General features: G+C 33.4%; 1 protein-coding gene and 1 pseudogene across 1 annotated transcript; both read left to right on the top strand.

Annotated features, from left to right (window-relative positions):
* The first annotated feature begins 5,316 nt into the window (after window positions 1-5,316).
* On the top strand, window positions 5,317-15,607 carry LOC146909092 (HEAT repeat-containing protein). The gene is made up of 20 exons (XM_085730523.1): window positions 5,317-5,663; window positions 6,724-6,873; window positions 7,623-7,804; window positions 8,755-8,862; window positions 10,049-10,219; window positions 10,301-10,837; window positions 11,222-11,296; window positions 11,369-11,497; window positions 11,573-11,647; window positions 11,735-11,944; window positions 12,150-12,302; window positions 12,399-12,613; window positions 12,832-12,949; window positions 13,046-13,178; window positions 13,243-13,444; window positions 13,525-13,630; window positions 13,707-13,847; window positions 13,938-14,063; window positions 14,203-14,317; window positions 14,921-15,607. The coding sequence occupies exons 1-20, from the start codon at window positions 5,465-5,467 to the stop codon at window positions 15,295-15,297; spliced, it is 3,522 nt and encodes a 1,173-aa protein (XP_085586649.1). The 5' UTR covers window positions 5,317-5,464; the 3' UTR covers window positions 15,298-15,607.
* Window positions 15,608-18,187: 2,580 nt separating this feature from the next.
* LOC146909091 (non-specific lipid-transfer protein 2 pseudogene) lies at window positions 18,188-18,832 on the top strand (annotated as a pseudogene).
* The last annotated feature ends 1,121 nt before the right edge of the window (window positions 18,833-19,953 follow it).

The raw sequence follows: 19,953 nt of genomic DNA, 5'->3' as shown, positions 1-19,953 counted from the left end.
TTGCAAAAACAATCAAAACTTCGAAATATACACCTGAGTTAACAACAAATCAAGGATAAAAAATGTTGAAGGATCATTGATTGAAGAAACAATTTATAAAGGACTAAAACAAAATAGGATATAATTATCAGGATTAAAATCTTATTTAACCTTAATTTATTTATAGATCGTTCGTTGGTTGTACACTTGTATGTAAAAATATAAGTGTCTTGCTTGACAAAAAAAAAAAAGTGTCTTGCTAAGGAATTTCTCGGACACTCTTTAAGCATTCTAGATTAAGTAATTACTCCCTCCGTCCCAAATTATAAGCAAAAAAACAAAAATCACACTTATTAAAAAAAACTAAAGCATAAGAATTTGTAGCATAGTTTTTTGTGTTTTCTTTGGAATAAGTTTTATGGGAAGATGTAAAAACAATTTTCATGGGCTATTGGTTATGGAAAAAATGGAAGAGAGAGAAAATTAAATGTAATTTTCACTTAATTTCATGAGAATAAACAAAAGTTTTTATTGGAAAAGATGATTTTTTAAAAAAACAAGATTAAATAGAATAAAAGTTTGTCTTTTTTGCTTATATTTTGGGACAAAGAAAATGAGTTTTTTTTGCTTATATTTCAGGATTGAGGGAGTATTATTTAAAAAAGTCAAACATTTCAATTCTAAATACATTAAATACACAAATTTTCACATAAATTTACCATTTATAATCCTTAAAGAGTGTCACACGGGCTCGGACATTCGTTAGCATTTTCCTGAAAATAATTGGTTTCTTGAATTGTACTGTATATTCAATGAATTTTCTTGTATTGTACTGTATATTCAATGAATTTTCTGCAGTGGCAAACGGAAAAGGTAGACTTTATCAGGTGGCGATGGTAACATGCAATGATAATGATTGCATCGCATTGAAGCTCAACAATGCGACAACGGTTGAAGAAGAATGTTATAACTTCTAGGCTATGGTTTCAATTAACCATGACATTTCCTAAGTTTTTTTTTTTTTGAGAGAGAGACATTTCCTTAGTTGTCACTAATATAAAGCAATTTCTTTGCCACACGAAATCTTTGGCCCAATTATCGACCACATCTCCAAATGCAAAACCATTTACTTCTGTACTATCGTATGTGTAACAACAAACACACCAGTGTGGTGTGGCCAAATATATGCTTTTGAAGGGGGACTTTTACAATCACTAGTGTATTAGGGTTGCCATTAGAGACCTTGTTTGATTTTTAGGTGGCACATTAGCAAACATATTTTTTTTTTTTTAAATCAAATGACACGGTAAGCACACTCGTGACCACTGGATCAAGATGGAGCGGTTTAGATTGAACAATATGAACCACAAATGTATTGATTGTGCCATTGAGTCAAAAGTTCATTGCAGGCAATTATGGTCCAGTTTTTTCATGCTGCAAATTTTACTGACAAATTTTTACAAGAAAAAAATTGATTACAAACTTTTTTATTCAGAATCATCATTCTATCATTAAGAAACTCTAGTACAGAAAACACTTTTACTAAGGTCGTTAACAATCAAGATTCAAATTGGCATAGGAGCAAATATTTCGACTTGATTGCAACTTCCGGATATATTAGGATATTAGATAGGTTCTTAACCAAGTGCACCCCTTGAAGAAATGTGACCTAAATGGACTTTCAACTATATTTTTTTTCTATAAATACTGGTACATAATAAGCGATGAAGTCGAGTCTTCGATTTAGAGATCATTAACGATGACAAGTCGCCAACAATAACAAAATCTTCAAAGTTTTGATTCCCAGAAGCAAGCATACTTCCTTACCAAAAAAGTTCTTCAATATAAGCTTCTACAATACAGTGACAAAAATTGTTAGAAAACCAATTGTCAACTGCATTAAACCCATCACTCATGAGTAAAGAATAGAGTGCTTTTGTCAAGATAGGCTAATCACTATAATACATTGATAGCTATCGAGTATTTTCATTGGTAGAAGAAGACTAGAGTATGTTTGGAATGAGGGTTTAGGAGGGGAAGAGAGGGGAGGGTTTACATTTCTTTTTTAAATTACGGACTATATGACATTTTTTTCTAAAATAAATTAAGTACGATTAAAGTATTATATGATCGTTTATCATGTTAATATGTTATCTTTTTAAAAAACATTTCATAGTGTACGTACTTTAAAAATGAAAAGTAAACTCTCCCCTCCTAAACCCTCCATCTAAGGCTGGAAATGAGTCGAGTCGAGTCGAGCTCGACTCGATAAGAATTGGTTCGGCTCGAAACTCGACTCGAGTTTGAAACGAACCTTTTTTTCAACTCGAGTTCGGCTCGTTTAAAGTTCACGAACAACTCGGTTCGGCTCGTTAGGTTCATTTCGTTTGCCCGAATTGCATATTTCAAAACTTTTTTTTTGGGAAAAAAAGTTTTTTTTGTCAAAAATATATGATTTTGACCTTTAAAAAAATAACAAAAATATAATTGAAATAAAAGTACCGTAGAAGGTAATAGCACTTTATATATTACTATTGTAGCGTATAGTAGTATAGTGCCACTATTGGTTTACGTGCCCGTTTGGTTCAGCTTTGAATATAATTGATTCTTAGAGAATTGATTCTGACAGAATTGATTCTGAGAGAATTGATTTATGTTTGGATACAATTATGTAGAATTGATTAAACAAAATGATTTATGTTTGGATGCAATTATGTAGAATTGTTTTTGAATGTATAATTACTAAAATAGACATAGCTAAAGGAGAATTGATAAAGAATGAGAATTGATAAAGGGCAATAAAGTAAAATAACGTGTTGTAATAATAAAATATACAAACCTATACACGTTGTTCAAGGAGAATTGATTCTAGAAAAGCTAGAAGCTAGGATTTGTAGCTTCATGGAGAATTGCTTTTGGAGGACAAAAACAATTCTGAAAAGCTGAACCAAACACGTTGTTTTTGGCTAGAATTGCTTTTGGCACTGTAGAGAATTGATTTTGGGCTATAATTGCTTCTCAGAAGCCAAACCAAACAGGCCACATTGTTTTCGTAATGCACTGCTCATATTTGTATATACTCCTCCACGCTACTCTTTTCAAAACTCCCCGATGTGGGACAATTTTTATGCACGTGTATATTTAAAAGCTTTGTGTGGGCACTGGGCATTAACTTTAATTTTTCCCTCTCTAGTATTACAATTATCGTTGATTTTTATTCAAATTAGCAATAAGTAATTATTCCTATGAAAAAAGTGGATAATTATTAGATAAAGCTTGTAATAAATTCTATATTATATAAAAAGTGAGTGTATATATATATTAAGCTGGTTCATGAACCAAACGAGTCAAACCATACTTAGTTCAAGTTCAACTCATTTATTTAACGAGTTTAATTTTCAACTCAAGTTCGACTCATTTGGTTCATGAACCAAGTTCAACGAACCAATTATCGAATCGAGTATCGAACTATTTTCGAGTTGGTTCGGTTCATTGTCAGCCCTACCTCCATCCAAACACACCCTAAGTGAAAGAATGGAATGATGACAATGAAACTAGATATGGCAAAGGCATACGAGTGTATTACATTTTCTATAGAGAAAGGGTTCAATTCATGGGGTTCAATTCCACGTTGACTAAGTCAATTTTGGGATGCATTTCCACGATCAGTCTAGCAAAGATTTTACTATAGAGAAAGGGTTAAGAAAAATGACCTCATTTTTTCCTATATCTTCATCATTTGTGCAAATGTGTGGTCATTATTGCTCCATAAAGAGGAAAAGGAAACAAATATCCATGGGATACAAGTTGCAAGGAAGGCCCCAAAAAAATCACTCACATTTTGTTTGCAGACGACAATCTTCTCTTTGTCAAAGCCAACTTAAAATAAGTCGATACAACTTAATCAATTCTAAATACCTATGAAGCAGCCTCAAAGCAACTGATTAGTTTGAAAAAATTTAAGGTGTCATATTATCCAAATGTTCATATCATTGAGCAATAAATTATATGCCAAAAGATTAATGCAAAGAGCGCGCAACTCATTCTAGAGATCTTAAGTTTTTGGTGATCTTTGGGAAGTCCAAAAACAATATCTTCTCATTTGTCCAATATAGGGTTGAGAGGAAAATCAAAAGGTTGAAGGAACATTGCCTCTCTCAAGCAGAAAAAGAAACAATCATCAAGGCACTGACTCAAACAAATCGAAACTAGATCAAGGGCTAATAAACTCCAGGAAGGATGTTGTAATTCTATTGAAGGTGTTTTATCAAAATTTTTGGCGGTGTTCAAAGCAACAAACAGAAATGTGCATTGGAATAGTTAGAAGAGGTGGGAGCAACAAATGATAAAGGGTGATTCTAAATGACGAAAAATTGCTAATGGCGAGGATCTTTGAAAGCAAGTATTGTCCTAGGACATATGTTATAGTTGTCAAAATAGAATGCTAACCAATGCATGCAAGAGTCTATTGCGGTTAATAGGGGGCATTTTGTCCAGCTTCTTAATGTTGATTGGATCCATGATCATCCACATCCAAAGATTCATTGGCTTGTGGGGAACTTGTCATATGAAGCAACAATTGACGAGTTAATTGATGGTGATACACATAAATGAGATAAAAGACGAATCTTTAACTCTTTCAACCGTTTTATGTTGGAGAAAATTCTGAATATACCCTTTGGAACTTTGTACCTTCAAGTATTGAATTTTGCGACTAGCTAATGTAGTGGTTCTCTAGCTCAAAACCTCTTGGCCAACAACTCTTTGGCTTGTCTATGGAAAGTGGGACAGCGTAGAAACCAATATATCTTCAACAACACTATGTTTTGACTATGTTGTGTTATCTAAGTGATAGGAAGCGACACATCTCTGTTCGTTGAAGTTTGAAGAGTACACCATAGCAAACAAGAGCCAAGATACTCTAACGTTCAATGTTGCACGACACAATCTAGATTTCAATCGTCCGATTTAAATCAATAAGCGAGATCTTTATAAATAATTTACTGATTGTGTAACATGAATCAAACAATCTCAAATCAACTACCAAAATCGTTGATAGCATACAATTGCAATGCGATTTACTCGACCACCAGACTCTCACATGCGTAAACACATACAAAATTATAAGTTTCCAAATTAACACACTACCCCTAAATCAACGGTAAAAAGTTGATTGTGTAAAAGTGGATCAATTCACATGTAACTCCCTCTTGTAAAGTGTCCAAATCCCTAAACAAATCTTGTTTGTTTTCTCACCATTTCTTGCGGAGTCTTCATTCCGACGCAATTCATCAATCAAATTCCATAAAAACAAAAATAAATAAACTCAAAAAAACTAAACACGTGAAATGTCACCTAACTAACCAGCACATCAACAACAACAACGCACATTTTGAAATTGCAACTTCATCACTCTTCTTCAATTCAATGACCTCAGATCAGAAACTCCACTAGGGTTTTGATCTGAGGATTTCTAACAGAAAACATGAACGTAGATAGATCATCGCTTTGCAATTGCGTTGTCAACTTTCTGTTAGAAGAGAATTACGTACTCACAGCATTTGAACTTCTTCACGAGCTTCTCGATGATGGTCACGATGATCAAGCTATTCGTCTTAAACAGTATTTCTCCGATCAATCTCTCTTTCCCGCCGATCAAATCTCTCGCCTCAATTCTCTCCGAGGTAACGATTCACCATTCAATTTTTCATTGTTTCATTTTAGTATTAATTTAGTGTTTATTTGACTGATAAGATCTTTGAATTTGGATTGGATTGGATTATATGATATGATATTATGTGCGCATTTGTTAATTGAGGAGTTCGATTCGGAATGCAAAAACTAAAATGAAGTGATTTGTAAGGAGTGCTGTTAATTGTGGATCACAAAAATTAGTGAATTGTTCAAATTCTGCTACGCTACTATGATATAGTACTACTGCCATAGCTGCTATTTGATGTTAGAAGTTGAATTGAACATATAGTTATTGTTGAGAGAACTCTGGGAGCGCTTTGTGCTTGATCTTTGATTTGTGAGTTCTCAAATGATTACAATGTGCATCGATCCTATTTATAGATCTAACTACCTGTAACTAACTCCAAGAAGTTACTCCATCCGGTCACTGTTATAAGCAAAGATTCCTTTTTCAGATTCATATTCATTCAATAACTATGAACCTGAAAAGAGAATATTTGTTTATAATAGTGACTGGAGGGAGTATATGCAACTGTAACTAACTCTAGTTAGTTACATAGAAGTGTACCTACTCTAGGTGTAGTCTGCCACTTGGGTTGGTTTGGTGGTATTGGCTTGGTACCTGGGAGTGTGCTCCTCCTCTAGGTCTCATGTTCGATTCTCTCCAGTCTCAATTTGGGTGGGCTAATTTAGCTTCTTCAAAAAAAAAAAAAAACACTTTGTAATAAATAACATATCACAAAACAATAGTAATTTGTTATATAGAGCTGTTGTAGCTGCTATTTGCAAAACACATTGGACTAAATAGTGTCAGCGTACTGCAATACAATAGTGATTTGTTCAAACTCCACTACGCTATAGACTTACTATATCCGCAATTTGAGAGCACCGTTCTCAAGTACTTGTAATCTAACCTGACTGATAAGAACAGATATGATATTTAGGTGTAGATTGATACTCTTTTTTTAGATAATCGGCGTAGATTGATGTAATCTCATACCTGATATGATGATAATTTTTCTTCACCATTTTTTGTATTTTGAAATGCAGTGGCAGATCCTCAAAGTTTGTTTGAAGAGAAAGAAGCGGCAACAGAAAAGTTGGCAATTAGTGATTATGAATTGCGTTTGGCCCAAGAAGACATCTCAAAACTCAAGAGTGAATTGCAGAAGAAGACAGAAAACAGTAATGAACAAAGTGGTAATTATTATTTTTTAATTCTCAGGACATTTTGACCTTTGTATCTTTTATATCTTTTATATTTATGTGATATCTATTAGGCATTCAATGTCATACAGTTTTTACATAATTATACAGAATTATGCTGATGACGAATGATATGTTCGGCTTTTTTCCTTTCCCATTAGCTAGAAGAATAGATATTATTAGATAGGAAAGAGGTAACAGGATAGGTATTGTGTCATCCATCAAAACACAAACAGAGATGAAGAAAAACAAAAAGATAAAAACTCTACTAGGAAACAATCCAAGGATAAGACAGAAAAGGGAAACACGAAGACTTCCCCATGGATAATCTTATACTAAAAAAAACAGCAAATCCTTTTCCTTAAACAAAGTAGGCAACTTCCTTGCTTCAAACAACCTACTTAAAAATTCGAATTCCTGTTGGCCTTCCATAATTAAATATTGTTAACCTTAACATTTTGTTGTTGGAAAATCCCTTTCAATGCTTGTAAGTTAGCATCTAAGTCAAGAGTCTAGACACCCTACCTGAACATTTATAATATTTTCACTTAAAACTATCCAGAAGTTGGCCTCCGTTAATCCTAGGATAAAAATCCTTCGCTCATTGTAAAGCAATTTGGCTTTATGCTCTGCATTTTTCTCTTATGAAATTTTTTCTTGTGTATATAAAAAATAATGACTTAGAATACTTGGGATGTTCTCCAGTTGTCATTGCTTTATGGAATATTTCTTTTTGAATGCAGCTACACAGTTAAGTGGAGATGTTTCAGCGAACGATGGGCAACAAATTCAACAGCAAAAGAACCCTTCCTTCACCGATTTGGGTCCGTTAAAGGATACTGAACGTCAAGATCTGAATTGTGCTGTAAAGGAATATTTACTTTTAGCTGGCTACCGTCTTACTGCAATGACATTTTATGAAGAGGTTAGTATTCTGTATTGCCTATTTTTATGTGACTTTCTGATTTTATTTCTCTTCTGTATTTTTTTTTTTTTTGGGTGGGAGGGGGGTGTGTGGGGGCAGCGGTGGGGTAGACTTGTGATTTTTGAGAAAGTAACAGTTCATTTTTAAGATGTAATTTGCCATGTATCTCTTTTAGTCTGAATTATTTTGTCCATTACCTGTTTCAATAAGCAATTAGAAAACACTGACAGTGGCTGTACACTGTAGTACCTTCTTGTACTGTATTCGGATGGATTAGGAACCACTCAAAAATAAAGTCATGCTATGGAATGTAGGGATGATTTTATGCTATTTTACTTTTTAATTTTCTATTCTAGGAGGGATAATGGGGTTTTGGGTTGTCAGATGGTGTTGCATTGGCACTGTTGAGTTGAGATATGTAAGGTGCAGTAGGTTTTGGGCTAGTACCTTTGATTTTGAGGCACCTTAATGTCACCCATTCTCCTGCTTAGTCATTGAAGTATATGCAAATTTGTCTTGTTATTAGTCCCTGTTATTAAGATGCTAGAAGACTAATGTAATGAGTTTTCATGTACTTAAGGGACTGACATGATTGATTTTCATATACTCTAGGGATTACTTATTATTTTTATATAGTTTTATTAAGTGGGGAATAGAGACTCCCGTGACATCATATGTCAAAAGATGACCAAAAGGAGAAAGGGTTTGCACATGATTTACAAAAAGAGACCAAGAGAGTAAGACATAAGGGACTGAGTTGATGGTTTATCATTTAATAAGGAAATCATTGACAGTCGAGATACAATCTGACAGATCTGTTTTTTTTTTTCTTTTCGTGTGTAAAACAATCATAAATTATTTCAAAGTCAATATTTAACATTATTTTTTCCCTTCCGATTCGGTGCTTAATTTTAGTGATTTGTTATTATTCACTAAAACTATTCTTGTAGGTTACAGACCAGAACTTGGACATTTGGCACAACACACCTGCATCTGTACCTGATGCCTTGCGGCATTATTATTATCAATATCTTTCATCAACTTCGGAGGCGGCCGAGGTGATTTCTTCATTATATAAGCAAGTCGTTCATTGTGTACCACCTAGCATACTAGATTGTACCCCCAACAATTGTTCTGACAAATTGGCCTCTAATTTCTTTCCACCGCTCGACTTCTTCTGCTTACCATTTTGTGGGTTTTATGTCTTTCATTTAACATTCATATATTTCATAAGTACTTTTTCTTCTGGTACTGTTAATTTTTTTTTTTTTTTTTTAAGTTTTTTGTTTGAGTGTTTGCATGCATAGTAGTCCATGGGCTTATCTACTCAGGTTAGGAATAGTATGTTGGTTTGGCTTGCGTGTACAAGCCTTAATCTTATATAAATGTTAGAATTGGGAGACACAAGCTAAGTCATCCCATCCATCCTCTCTCATAATATGGTATCCTAATCCTAAAACCAATTTTCCAGATATCTCCCTAATATCCTTAATTGCTCGTCATATTTGACTCCTCATTCTTCTTCTGAGGCACCTATAGTTTGTCTATTCTCGATGTTGTCTACTATTATGCTTGATGAAATGTGAAAACCTATTGGAATTTGGACCCCCTTCATTTCAATCTGTGCTATTATGTTGTTTTTCCCCGAGCTTCTGTTGTAATTTTCAGTTTATATCTGCTTTCGAATTTTAAGGGTTTCTCGATTCTCATCCTCATCGTTATAATATAAGGAAATACCTTATAATTTTTTTGACATTAGATTGGAGCATCGTAGTTTATTTCCTATGATCAGTTTATAATCTAAGAGTATCTCAAAGGATTAATTTTTTTTTACTTGATTATTATGATTGTTTCATGATTTCTCTATTTATTTAGGATCGAACCTATGTATCTTAGTCTTTTGTATCAAGTTTGTATAAAGCTATTATCAAGTTATTATCAATAATATTCTAATGTTTATAATTCATCGCAATTTTTTATTTATAATCTATAACTTCAACACTCATATTTCAGATGTTCATTTTCTAATAAAACTATTTCTACATAAATTGAAGTAGCTGTACTTCTTCATATGCAATTAAGTTTTTTTAATAAGTGAAATTTTTTTATATATATATTTCAGATGCATTTTTTGTTTTGAACTCACTGTTGATCGTTCTTCTAATTTTTTTGGATAAATTCAAGTTAATCATACAATCTTCTGTTCACGTTACTATTTCTACTGAAATTCGCATAAAAATGCAGGAAAAGTTTTCTTTACTTCAAGAGAATGAAAAATTGCTGAAATCGAATAAGAAGCTTATTCAAGAAAAGGAAACCTTATTGATGAACAAAGATTTGGCTGATGCTCAAATTGGAACCTTAACTAAATCTTTGGAGGCAATTCAGAAAGATATTAGAGACAAAGAGAACCAGGTAGTTTATTTTTAGTTTAAATGATTCTGTAAAACAGCATTTGAATTTACAAAATTGTGATATACCAGTTGTAACTTTCAGGTGCTAGTTTTAAAACAATCCTTGGAGCACCAAAGGAAAGAGCTCAATGATTGCAGAGCTGAGATCACTTCACTGAAAATGCATATTGAAGGTTCTTTCTCAGGAAATAATCTGGCTGGCAAAGAAGTTAATCATGTTCAGTCTCAATCTTTAGAGAAGTACGAGGAAGAAATTAAGAAATTGCAGGTGGAAATTGAATTGCTGAAGGAAAAGAATGCAAGAGCTCATGAACCTGGAAATTTTGTCAGTTCTGAAATGGAGAATTTACAGACAGATGATAAAGTTATTGAGATTCATGAAGACCAAGGTACAATCTCAAATCCTGGTGATGCGGTGGTTGGTGCTGTACTTAATGAAGATGCTCAATCATCAGCTGTTCAACCTCTGAATGAGAATGCAAATAACCATGAAGATACCTTGCTCAAATTAGTTAATCCTGCAAATACAAACAGTGCTTTCGAAAATATAAAAAATGACTCCGAACAAAGTGTTGGTCAACAAGAAGTGGACACTGGATTACATGAAAAATCAGACATTGTAAGTGGCAAATTAATTATACGAGAAAACAGCAAGTTAGTAGTACTCTTGGCTTCTGATATCTGTAGACATTATTACTTGTTGGTTTCATATGATATGATTTACTTTTTTGAAACTTTTGTTGAGACTGAACAATTGAGAGTTGTTTTGGTCAAGGCTTGATTTAGTGTTAGAAATGGTGAACTGGAAGTACTGTTCCTGGTTTTCATTACCTGTTATGTAGAACTTTCTGAAAAATATAGAGATGAAAAATCTCTACCCTTTTCATCTGAAAAAAAAATTTATGTACAGTTGAGATGGCTAAATGTTGTCTAAATTGGTTTGTCTTTGTCCATATAATTTAACTGTGATATTTTGTTCTTTTATATGTTCATATTTTGACAGGGATTAGGAACAGTTCAGATACTTGCAGATGCTTTGCCTAAAATCGTTCCTTATGTCTTGATCAATCATCGTGAGGTCTGCTTTTCTATAAATATGTTTCATTTGTTCTCTGTCCCATGAATGGTGCATAACTTTGTTTGTTTGCAGGAGCTCCTTCCTCTAATAATGTGTGCTATCGAGCGCCACCCAGACAGCAGCACTCGAGATTCTTTGACCCACACATTGTTTAATTTAATCAAACGTCCAGATGAGCAGCAGAGACGAATAATAATGGATGTATGTTGTGCTGTTTTCTTTATTTCTTCTTGTGAACGTTTGGATACAATTTAAATTTACCTGTCATCTTTTCAGGCATGTGTCAGCCTTGCAAAGAATGTCGGAGAGATGAGAACAGAAACAGAATTGCTTCCACAGTGCTGGGAACAGGTATATTTGTGCTTCACATTTCAACTTGCTTTTTACCTTTATAAAACTCGGACCAGGTTTTCAGTTTGTTGGTTTTGTGATTATTAGATCAGTCACATGTACGAGGAGCGTAGGTTGCTTGTGGCTCAGTCATGTGGAGAGCTTGCAGAATTCGTACGGCCTGAGATTCGCGATTCTCTTATTTTATCTATTGTACAACAACTAATAGAAGACTCTGCCAGTGTTGTTCGAGAGGGTGCAGCTCGAAATCTAGCTATGCTGCTTCCACTTTTCCCAAACGTGGATAAATATTTCAAGGTCAGCCTCACTATATTTGCTTCGAGGCAATCATGGAGAAGGTTTCTGACTTGAGACTTTGCTACAATGTAAGCTATAGAACAGGCTAACAAAACATGGTCTAGGGAATGGAACCTTTTACCTTACCATAATATGATAACTTTCAAATAAAAAAATAATGAAAATTAAGATTTGCTCCAATTATTTTTTCACCTCTTATTGCTAGGTGGAGGAGCTGATGTTCCAATTAGTATGTGACCCGACTGGAGTGGTGGTGGAAACTGCTCTCAATGAATTGGTTCCTGCAGTTATAGAGTGGGGAAACAATTTAGATCATGTTTTGAGAGTTTTACTTTCTCATATTTTAAACTCAGCTCTGGTATTTGTTTTTCTTTGTACTCTCCCTTTCGGACTTACAGTTTCATTATTTATTGAAATTATTTTTCTGACTGGGATTTTTTGCATCAATCCGCAGCGTTGTCCGCCTCTTTCTGGGGTTGAAGGGTCTATAGAGTCACATCTCCGTGTATTGGGTGAAAGAGAGCGCTGGAACGTAGATGTTTTGTTGAAAATGCTGATGAAATTGCTCCCTTTCGTGCACCAAAAAGCATTTGACACATGCCCCTTCTTGTCCACCACAGAAACTACACCAACTGTGTTATCTATCCCATTGCTTGAATTGTATGCTAGGTAAGCTTAGCAAGAACAGCTGATTTTGAATAATGCAATTGGGATATTTAGAAGAGTCAATGTTGTAATGCAACATCACATCCTTCCTCCTGAGTCTTGTTGATTCATGTTGTAATAATGTGTGTGCATTCATGCATTTTGCATTGACTAAAAGACAAACCATGCATGACCACTCCATCAAAGCTGCTCTTGATCTTTAATGGTTTTGATTTTACTAGGGGACAAGTTGAATGGGCTACATTTGAGTGGATGCATGTTGAGTGTTTTCCAAATTTGATACAGCTGGCCAGCTTGTTGCCACAGAAAGAAGATAATTTACGGAGCCGAGTTTCGAAGGTCGCTTATCTTCCCTTTACAGTTTTCAAATTTTTTGTATGCCTTCTAACCAAAGTTTTTTCTGAGTTTTTGCTGATATAACCTACGTAAATGCAGTTTCTGTTATCCGTTTCTGAATGTTTTGGGGAGTCCTACGTGACATGCATAATGCTACCAGTATTTTTAATTGCAGTAGGGGATGATGCAGATTTGACTTTTTTTCCTACTGCCATTCATTCAAGAATTAAAGGTAACATTTTTTTCCCTTGTGATTTTTTTACATAATTGCTTCATATCTGACCTTTCACTTGTAGGTTTGAGGCCAAGATCTGCCATTGCCGATAGGCTTTCTACAATGTGTGTCTTACCGCTTCTGTTGGCTGGTGTTTTGAGTGCTCCTGGAAAACATGAACAGTTAGCAGGATATTTAAGGAAGCTGCTACTAGAAGATAACTCCATGGAAAATCGATCAACCAAGCACACTCCTGAGATTATCAATGCTATCCGCTTCATTTGGTCAGATTATCACCACAAACTTTTTTTTAATTCAACGTATTTTTGTCCAATATTCATTATGAGCTTTCTTTATAATGCAGCACATATGAAGAAAACCATGGCATGGTATTTAATATATTATGGGAAATGGTGGTCAGCTCTAACATGAGCATGAAAATAACTGCCGCCCAGCTGCTGAAAGTTATTGTAAGAGTGCTGTTTTCTTAGTTTCTAGATGCATCTCATACAAATGCCTAAACTAAGACAGCTTGCTAATTATTAGGTTCCATATATTGATGCAAAGGCTGCTTCAACTCATGTTTTGCCTGCTCTAGTTACTCTTGGATCTGATCAAAACCTGAATGTAAAGTATGCCAGCATAGATGCATTTGGTGCAGTGGCTCAGCACTTCAAAAATGAGATGGTAACTGCTACTAGTATTTCTCCCTGGTTTTTGTTGAAGTTACGATGTTAATGCCGATTTTCATTTCAAATTCATGATCTTATCTTCCAGATTGTTGACAAGATACGTGTTCAAATGGATGCTTTTCTTGAAGATGGTTCTCATGAAGCTACTATTGCTGTTATTCGTGCGTTGGTGATTGCCGTACCACATACAATAGAAAGACTTAGAGATTATATCCTTAACCTTATTTCTGGAAAAAATGTTTGGAGAAGTAATTGATGTCCTGACATTTTTTTGTCCATTTTTTAGTCATTTGCATGTTATGTTGGCTTTCAAGGTCTCTGAAATAGTGTTTCTTTAACTTCACATACATCTTTTGTCCAAGATTTTCCAACTTACAGCAATGCCAAATGTGGCAAAAGATTTAATGCGTCGACGAGAGAGAGCTGATGCATTCTGTGAGGCAATCCGTGCTCTGGATGCTACAGGTTTGCTCATTTAAAATTTATATTAATCTGGTGTTTTCAAACTCTTTTGAGCTATTTCTATGGAGTCAAGGTTTGATTGATAGCATTAATGCTTTGAACTTGTAAATGATAACTGTCAACATCCTATGTCCTGTTGTCATAGGATTCAGATTTTTTATTGATGTAGCTATGTAATCTGCACATGGGGCTACCTGTTTGGTAGTTTTTCCATATCCCAATTGGTACCTGTAATGTATAGATCATTTTAGCGGAATGTGTTGTGTTGTGTTGTGTTTTATCTAATTAGTTGAATTACAAACCACGCTTTTTCATTTGTTGAAGTCACTTCCCTTCTTTTAATTGAAAATATTATTAGATAGGATGGTTATGTTACTAAGAAATCATAAGGCATCCTCCACAAATCCGCATATGTCCTCTTTTTCATTCTCATGATGACAAATCTTTTGTAATTTCAAATTTCAATTTTATTTTATGCACCACCAGTACTCTAGAGTCTACCATTGCAACATTGTAAAAGTATTTTTAATTTCATGGAGACTTTATGTTACTGATTCATGAAATTTCTTTCTTCCCTCAAGTATTTTTTTTTTTTCTTCATTGTAGATCTTCCTGCAAATAGTGTTCGGGACTTCTTCCTCCCTGCTATACAGAACCTCTTGAAAGACTTGGATGCACTGGATCCAGCTCACAAAGAAGCCCTTGAAATTATTATGAAGGAAAGATCGGGAGGAACTTTTGAGACTATTAGCAAGGTAATGGGTGCCCATCTTGGGCTTCCATCATCAGTTAGCAACTTCTTTGGTGAGGGTGGGTTGCTCGGAAAGAAAGAAGCCACTGAGCCACCAACAGAGGCAACTGTGTCCCCCAAGGCTGCCACTCCACCAGCAGAGGACACTAGATTCAGACGCATCATGCTGGGAAATTTCAGTGATATGCTTCGTGGTAAAGCAAAAGCCCAAGAGGATGGTCAGAACCAATAAAATGCATTTACCCATAACAATTTTGTGCTTAAGCTGTTTACCATATGTACAGCAAGCAAGAGGTGTGATACTAATTGGATTTCTTTTAGTGTTGTTTTTGAGATAGAAATAGAATATGAAAATAAAGATGAATAGGTCATTGCAGTTTTTGTTGTGTTTTTGGTGGTTGTGATCTAAATGGCCATGTGGTCGGGGACAGGAATGAGATTTGAGTCCAGAGTACATAGTATATGTGAATTGTTGATTAAACTATCATCTGCTCTATGCTTTGTGTTTTACTCACATTTTACAGTTTGAGATGTTTTAGAAATGACACCCTCGCAATAACTTTCCAGCAAGTTTTCTATTTGACTGAAACCCATCAACGAAATCAAAATTGGCAGATTTTACAAAGCTTGACATCCTAAAACAAGCATCCACCTCCATTTGTCGAAAAGGGCCAAGTTAAAGAGACGCAAATCCCTTACCCCAAAATCACCTCTATGTTTCAGCTTACACTCCTCAGATCACTTAACCATGGAGATTTTGGTCGCCTAAAAGAAGCGTCTGAAATATGTAAAGAAAGAAAAAAAAAAACCAACAATAACAGCAATTAAAAGAAAAACAAGTAGTGACTTTTAATAATGGACACTTTGTACCAATAAGAATTCATCTAAGAGAAAAAGTACTACTTATTTGACTCATAAGTTTACCAAATTATTTGACACTAAGCAACTAATTGCCTCTTACGAGGATTGCCACTCGGAGCAAGAAGAGAAGATGATATGATTAGTTTTGATACAAATCAATCAAGTTTGAGAAAATTGTTTCAATTCAAATATTTAAAAAGTAGGTGGCGGATCTGTATCGAATCAATCCGATTATGTGGTTGGAATAAATTGTAAAATAATTGATGCAGTAGTGTGCATTTTTTGTGTACAACCCTTTCTTAGCGGAAGACAAACTGAAATTCACGTAACAAGAATTTTTAAGTAAAACCGTGTAATGAGCTTGTTTTCTGGGTCATTCATATTTAACCGTTTTGATTTTAAGGAATTCTAAAAGTAAAACTAGTCACCACATTAGTGAAAAAAATTCTTGCTGATACACAAAACCTTTTTATTTTAACTGTTTTTGGTAATCTTGTAAGAAAAAGTGTTTCGGTAAAATCGGTAATAACCTTATTCTCGGTTCTTTCACGATATAACTTTTTTGGTTAAGGAATTAATACTAGTCACCGTCTTAGTAAAAATTAATACTAGTGTATTACAAATTCGAAAAGATTTTTTTTTTGACAAAGAAATTTGAAAAGAATTGTTACATTTAAACTTTTAAGTGATTGAAAAAAATAATCCACTAAATATGTTACGTGTATTCTTAAAAAATATCCATATTATACACATTCTTTTTACGTGTTAAGTCACTAAAATATTATTTAAGGACAGTCGTTAAATTTCGGTCAAAAAATTCACTTAAATATACTACTCCAAACTCAATTATAAAAAAATATATCTAAATTTGTTGGAGTCCAATATAAACAAATCTCAAGTTTTGTTGGAGTCCAATATAAACAAATCTCAAATTTTTTTTTTTGAAGGAAAACAAATCTCAATTTTTATTCACATTTACTTATCATTCTAAAAATATTCTTATATTAAATGACCGTAACTTTACATTGGGAGGAAATGACCATTATGCTTTCCTTTGTCTCACAGAATGTGTACTTTAGCAAAAAAAAAAATCTTTTTTCATATTGACAGTTGATTTACTTAATTCAATGAATAATTAATTTCTTTTCCATCTTTCCCTATTTTTTTTAGAGGACTGTTGCATGTATTTTGGAGCTAGTCAGACTTAGCAGTGCACAGTCATATTAGAATGCCTCAGATTTATTTTCTTGAATTGACCTTGTAAAATTATGTCGAGTAATGACTGAAATTATTGTAATGTTTTAGTCATAAAAAGAATGAATCTCCTTAATTATAAAGAGTTGGGAAAAAAAATGAGACTTTGACATTATATAAAATCCTCGGAATCTTTTTATTTTTATTTTCAACCAAGTTTACACTTTTATTTAACAATAATTATTCTTCGTTAAAAAATATGTGAACTATGTCTAATAGATTCTCCCATCTTAACCGAATTTTCTTCGAATCAGGGATTGAAAGATCACTTTTCAATCTTGTGATACCGCTCAAATCTAGCACTCGTAAGGAAGAAATATTAACCTCTTAAATACTCTTTCTATTACTAATTATAAACATACACTGAGAGAAAATAATGACCCTTTAAAAGTTAAAAAAAAAGTTTCTTTTTTAATTTATAACTTCTTTTTTTGGTATCCTTAACCAGTGTTTGGGACACCGGTTAGCACGACCCCTTAAATATAAATCATCTTTCAAATTAATAGATGTATTTATTATTTTTTTTCTTAACATAACCCTACGTCAATCGTAAATACATCTATCTATACACAGAGGGTAATTTAGTAAAAGTAATACATAAAATATACTAATTTTATTTTTAAAAATTACTCCCTCCGTCTTAAATGAATGATGTACAATGAAGTTACTTAAGCTTTTACTATATTTTTTTTCCTAGCACAAAAAGACAAATAATAACATAAAATGTTGTGTGATTTTTCTCGATGAATTTTAAAATGTCAATTTTTTCAATAAATGTGTATTGACTGATGTCGACTAAATAATTCATTTTAGGACAGATGAAGTAGGAGTACCGTTCAAAATAGAAGTTTTGTTAATGCATCTCAACGCCCATTTCCTGGTGTAGGGACAATATCAATGACACATAACATACCACTCAAATTAAGGCGCAATTAATATTCATTGAGTTGAGCACCTAACCAAACCCACTAGGTACTCTCCACTTATATAAACAACCCACATAGCCATTATAACTTTCCATGCTTATAAATACATAGCCAATTAATCAAGTACACTTCACTCTAAAATTTGTCCAATTACTTGCTAATTAGAGTTCAAGTAGTGAGAATGATGAAGATGAAGGTTGTGTGTGCATTGATGCTTATGGTAGTGCTTATGGTTGAAGTGGCTACCATTGCTGAGGCTGTGAATTGTAGCCCACTTGAGTTGAGTCCTTGTCTTGGGGCAATTACTTCAAATTCACCACCTTCAACTAATTGTTGCTCCAAATTGAGGGAGCAAAGGCCATGCTTATGTGGATACATCAGAAACCCTAGTTTGAGGCAATATGTTAACTCTCCTGGTTCTAAAAGGGTTGCTAGTGCTTGTAATGTTGTCATCCCAAATTGTTAAGTTCAAATAAACTAAAACCATCATTTTCTATATATGACCATCCATGAGGTATTATTGTATTTCTTAAATACAAATTATGTCCTTTAAGTATGTAAGTTAGTATAATTATATATCTTTGGATAATTAAGTTAGTAAGATAAAAAAGCTTGATCACTATATATATTGTGTGTACAATATATATCTGATGTATTGTAGCTTTGAACTTGTGATTTGTACTTAACAATGATGAATAATAAGTGATGGTGTTATTATATTATCTATATTCACAGTGATATTAATTTGCTCGAACAAATTAACTCTGATAAATTTTATATGTGATTGAGTATAATATTATTAAGTTTGTGTTGAAGAATTTTAGAGCCACTATGCTACCGAATTTCTTTTACAATTTTGCTACCGATTATTTCATAGAAAAATCACATTTTTTTTTTGTGATTTTGTATGTGCTTATTTAAGCTTTTAAATTAATAAAACCTAAAAAAAAAGTTGATTAAAATGTGAAATTATTTTTAGAAGTTTCAAAACAAATTAAAATAGGTTTTAATGAGTGTGGTAAATAAGCGAAAATATTTATTGTAAAGTGGATTGTTTTTTGTTGAGTTATAAAGTGGTTTTTACTATGCTATAGGCTAACTGAAATTAACTTCTGATACACACAAAATTTGAAAAATAGATAATTTTGTGTGGAACACAAGCTATTTGTTTTCGTAAAAGGATTAATTAGTCAAAAAATTCTTAAACGGATTTTAGTTCTTTTGAATATTAATCTTCCTTGACAATTATATGCACACAACAATTGCATGTGAGATGCTCACATCTTGTACCGACAAAGTAGAGACGTAGGGGAGAGAAATTACGAAAACTTCTGAATATTTCTTAGATGTATTTGGTCTACTGGTCTCCCATTATGGGAGACAGGTAGACCAAATACATCTAAGAAACCTGTCATTTAAAACTATAGACTATAGTATTGACATTTCATTTCTTTTAGGAAATAAGAGAGACGTATCTCTACATTTAAAATTATCTCTATTTATTCAATTTGCAAAGAGAAAATATAAAAAGTTTGAAAAAAATTATAAAATAATTAATGATAGTTGTACTCATTAAATAGTAGAACACATCTCATCTACTTTTTGTATCTATAACATCATTCATTTATCACGATACATGATAAAAAATATCCTAAGGCGGACCCAGACATTTGATATTGGTGTGACAAAACTTTCAAAGCAACTATATATATTAACAAAGTAAAATATTGACACCTTAAACACTACAACAAAATGGTTTGGGTGAGAGCATTTTACCATGGTGTTGCAGACCCACCGGGAGTTGAACACAAACACAAATCATCCATAAAACATATACTGCTAGGCCA

This window comes from Medicago sativa, chromosome 7 (genome assembly GCF_051527215.1).
Source record: "Medicago sativa cultivar Bolivia chromosome 7, Bolivia_mono, whole genome shotgun sequence".
Classification (NCBI taxonomy): domain Eukaryota; kingdom Viridiplantae; phylum Streptophyta; class Magnoliopsida; order Fabales; family Fabaceae; genus Medicago; species Medicago sativa.
Note: the sequence above shows the minus strand (reverse complement) of the source record. Positions and strands in the feature narration are given on the sequence as shown.

Coding starts and splice junctions, on each gene's coding strand:
- LOC146909092 (XM_085730523.1), top strand. CDS start 5,465: ATGAACGTAGATAGATCATCGCTTTGCAATTGCGTTGTCAACTTTCTG. Junction 5,664..6,723: donor TCGCCTCAATTCTCTCCGAG/GTAACGATTCAC, acceptor TTTGAAATGCAG/TGGCAGATCCTCAAAGTTTG. Junction 13,445..13,524: donor AATGCTATCCGCTTCATTTG/GTCAGATTATCA, acceptor TTTATAATGCAG/CACATATGAAGAAAACCATG.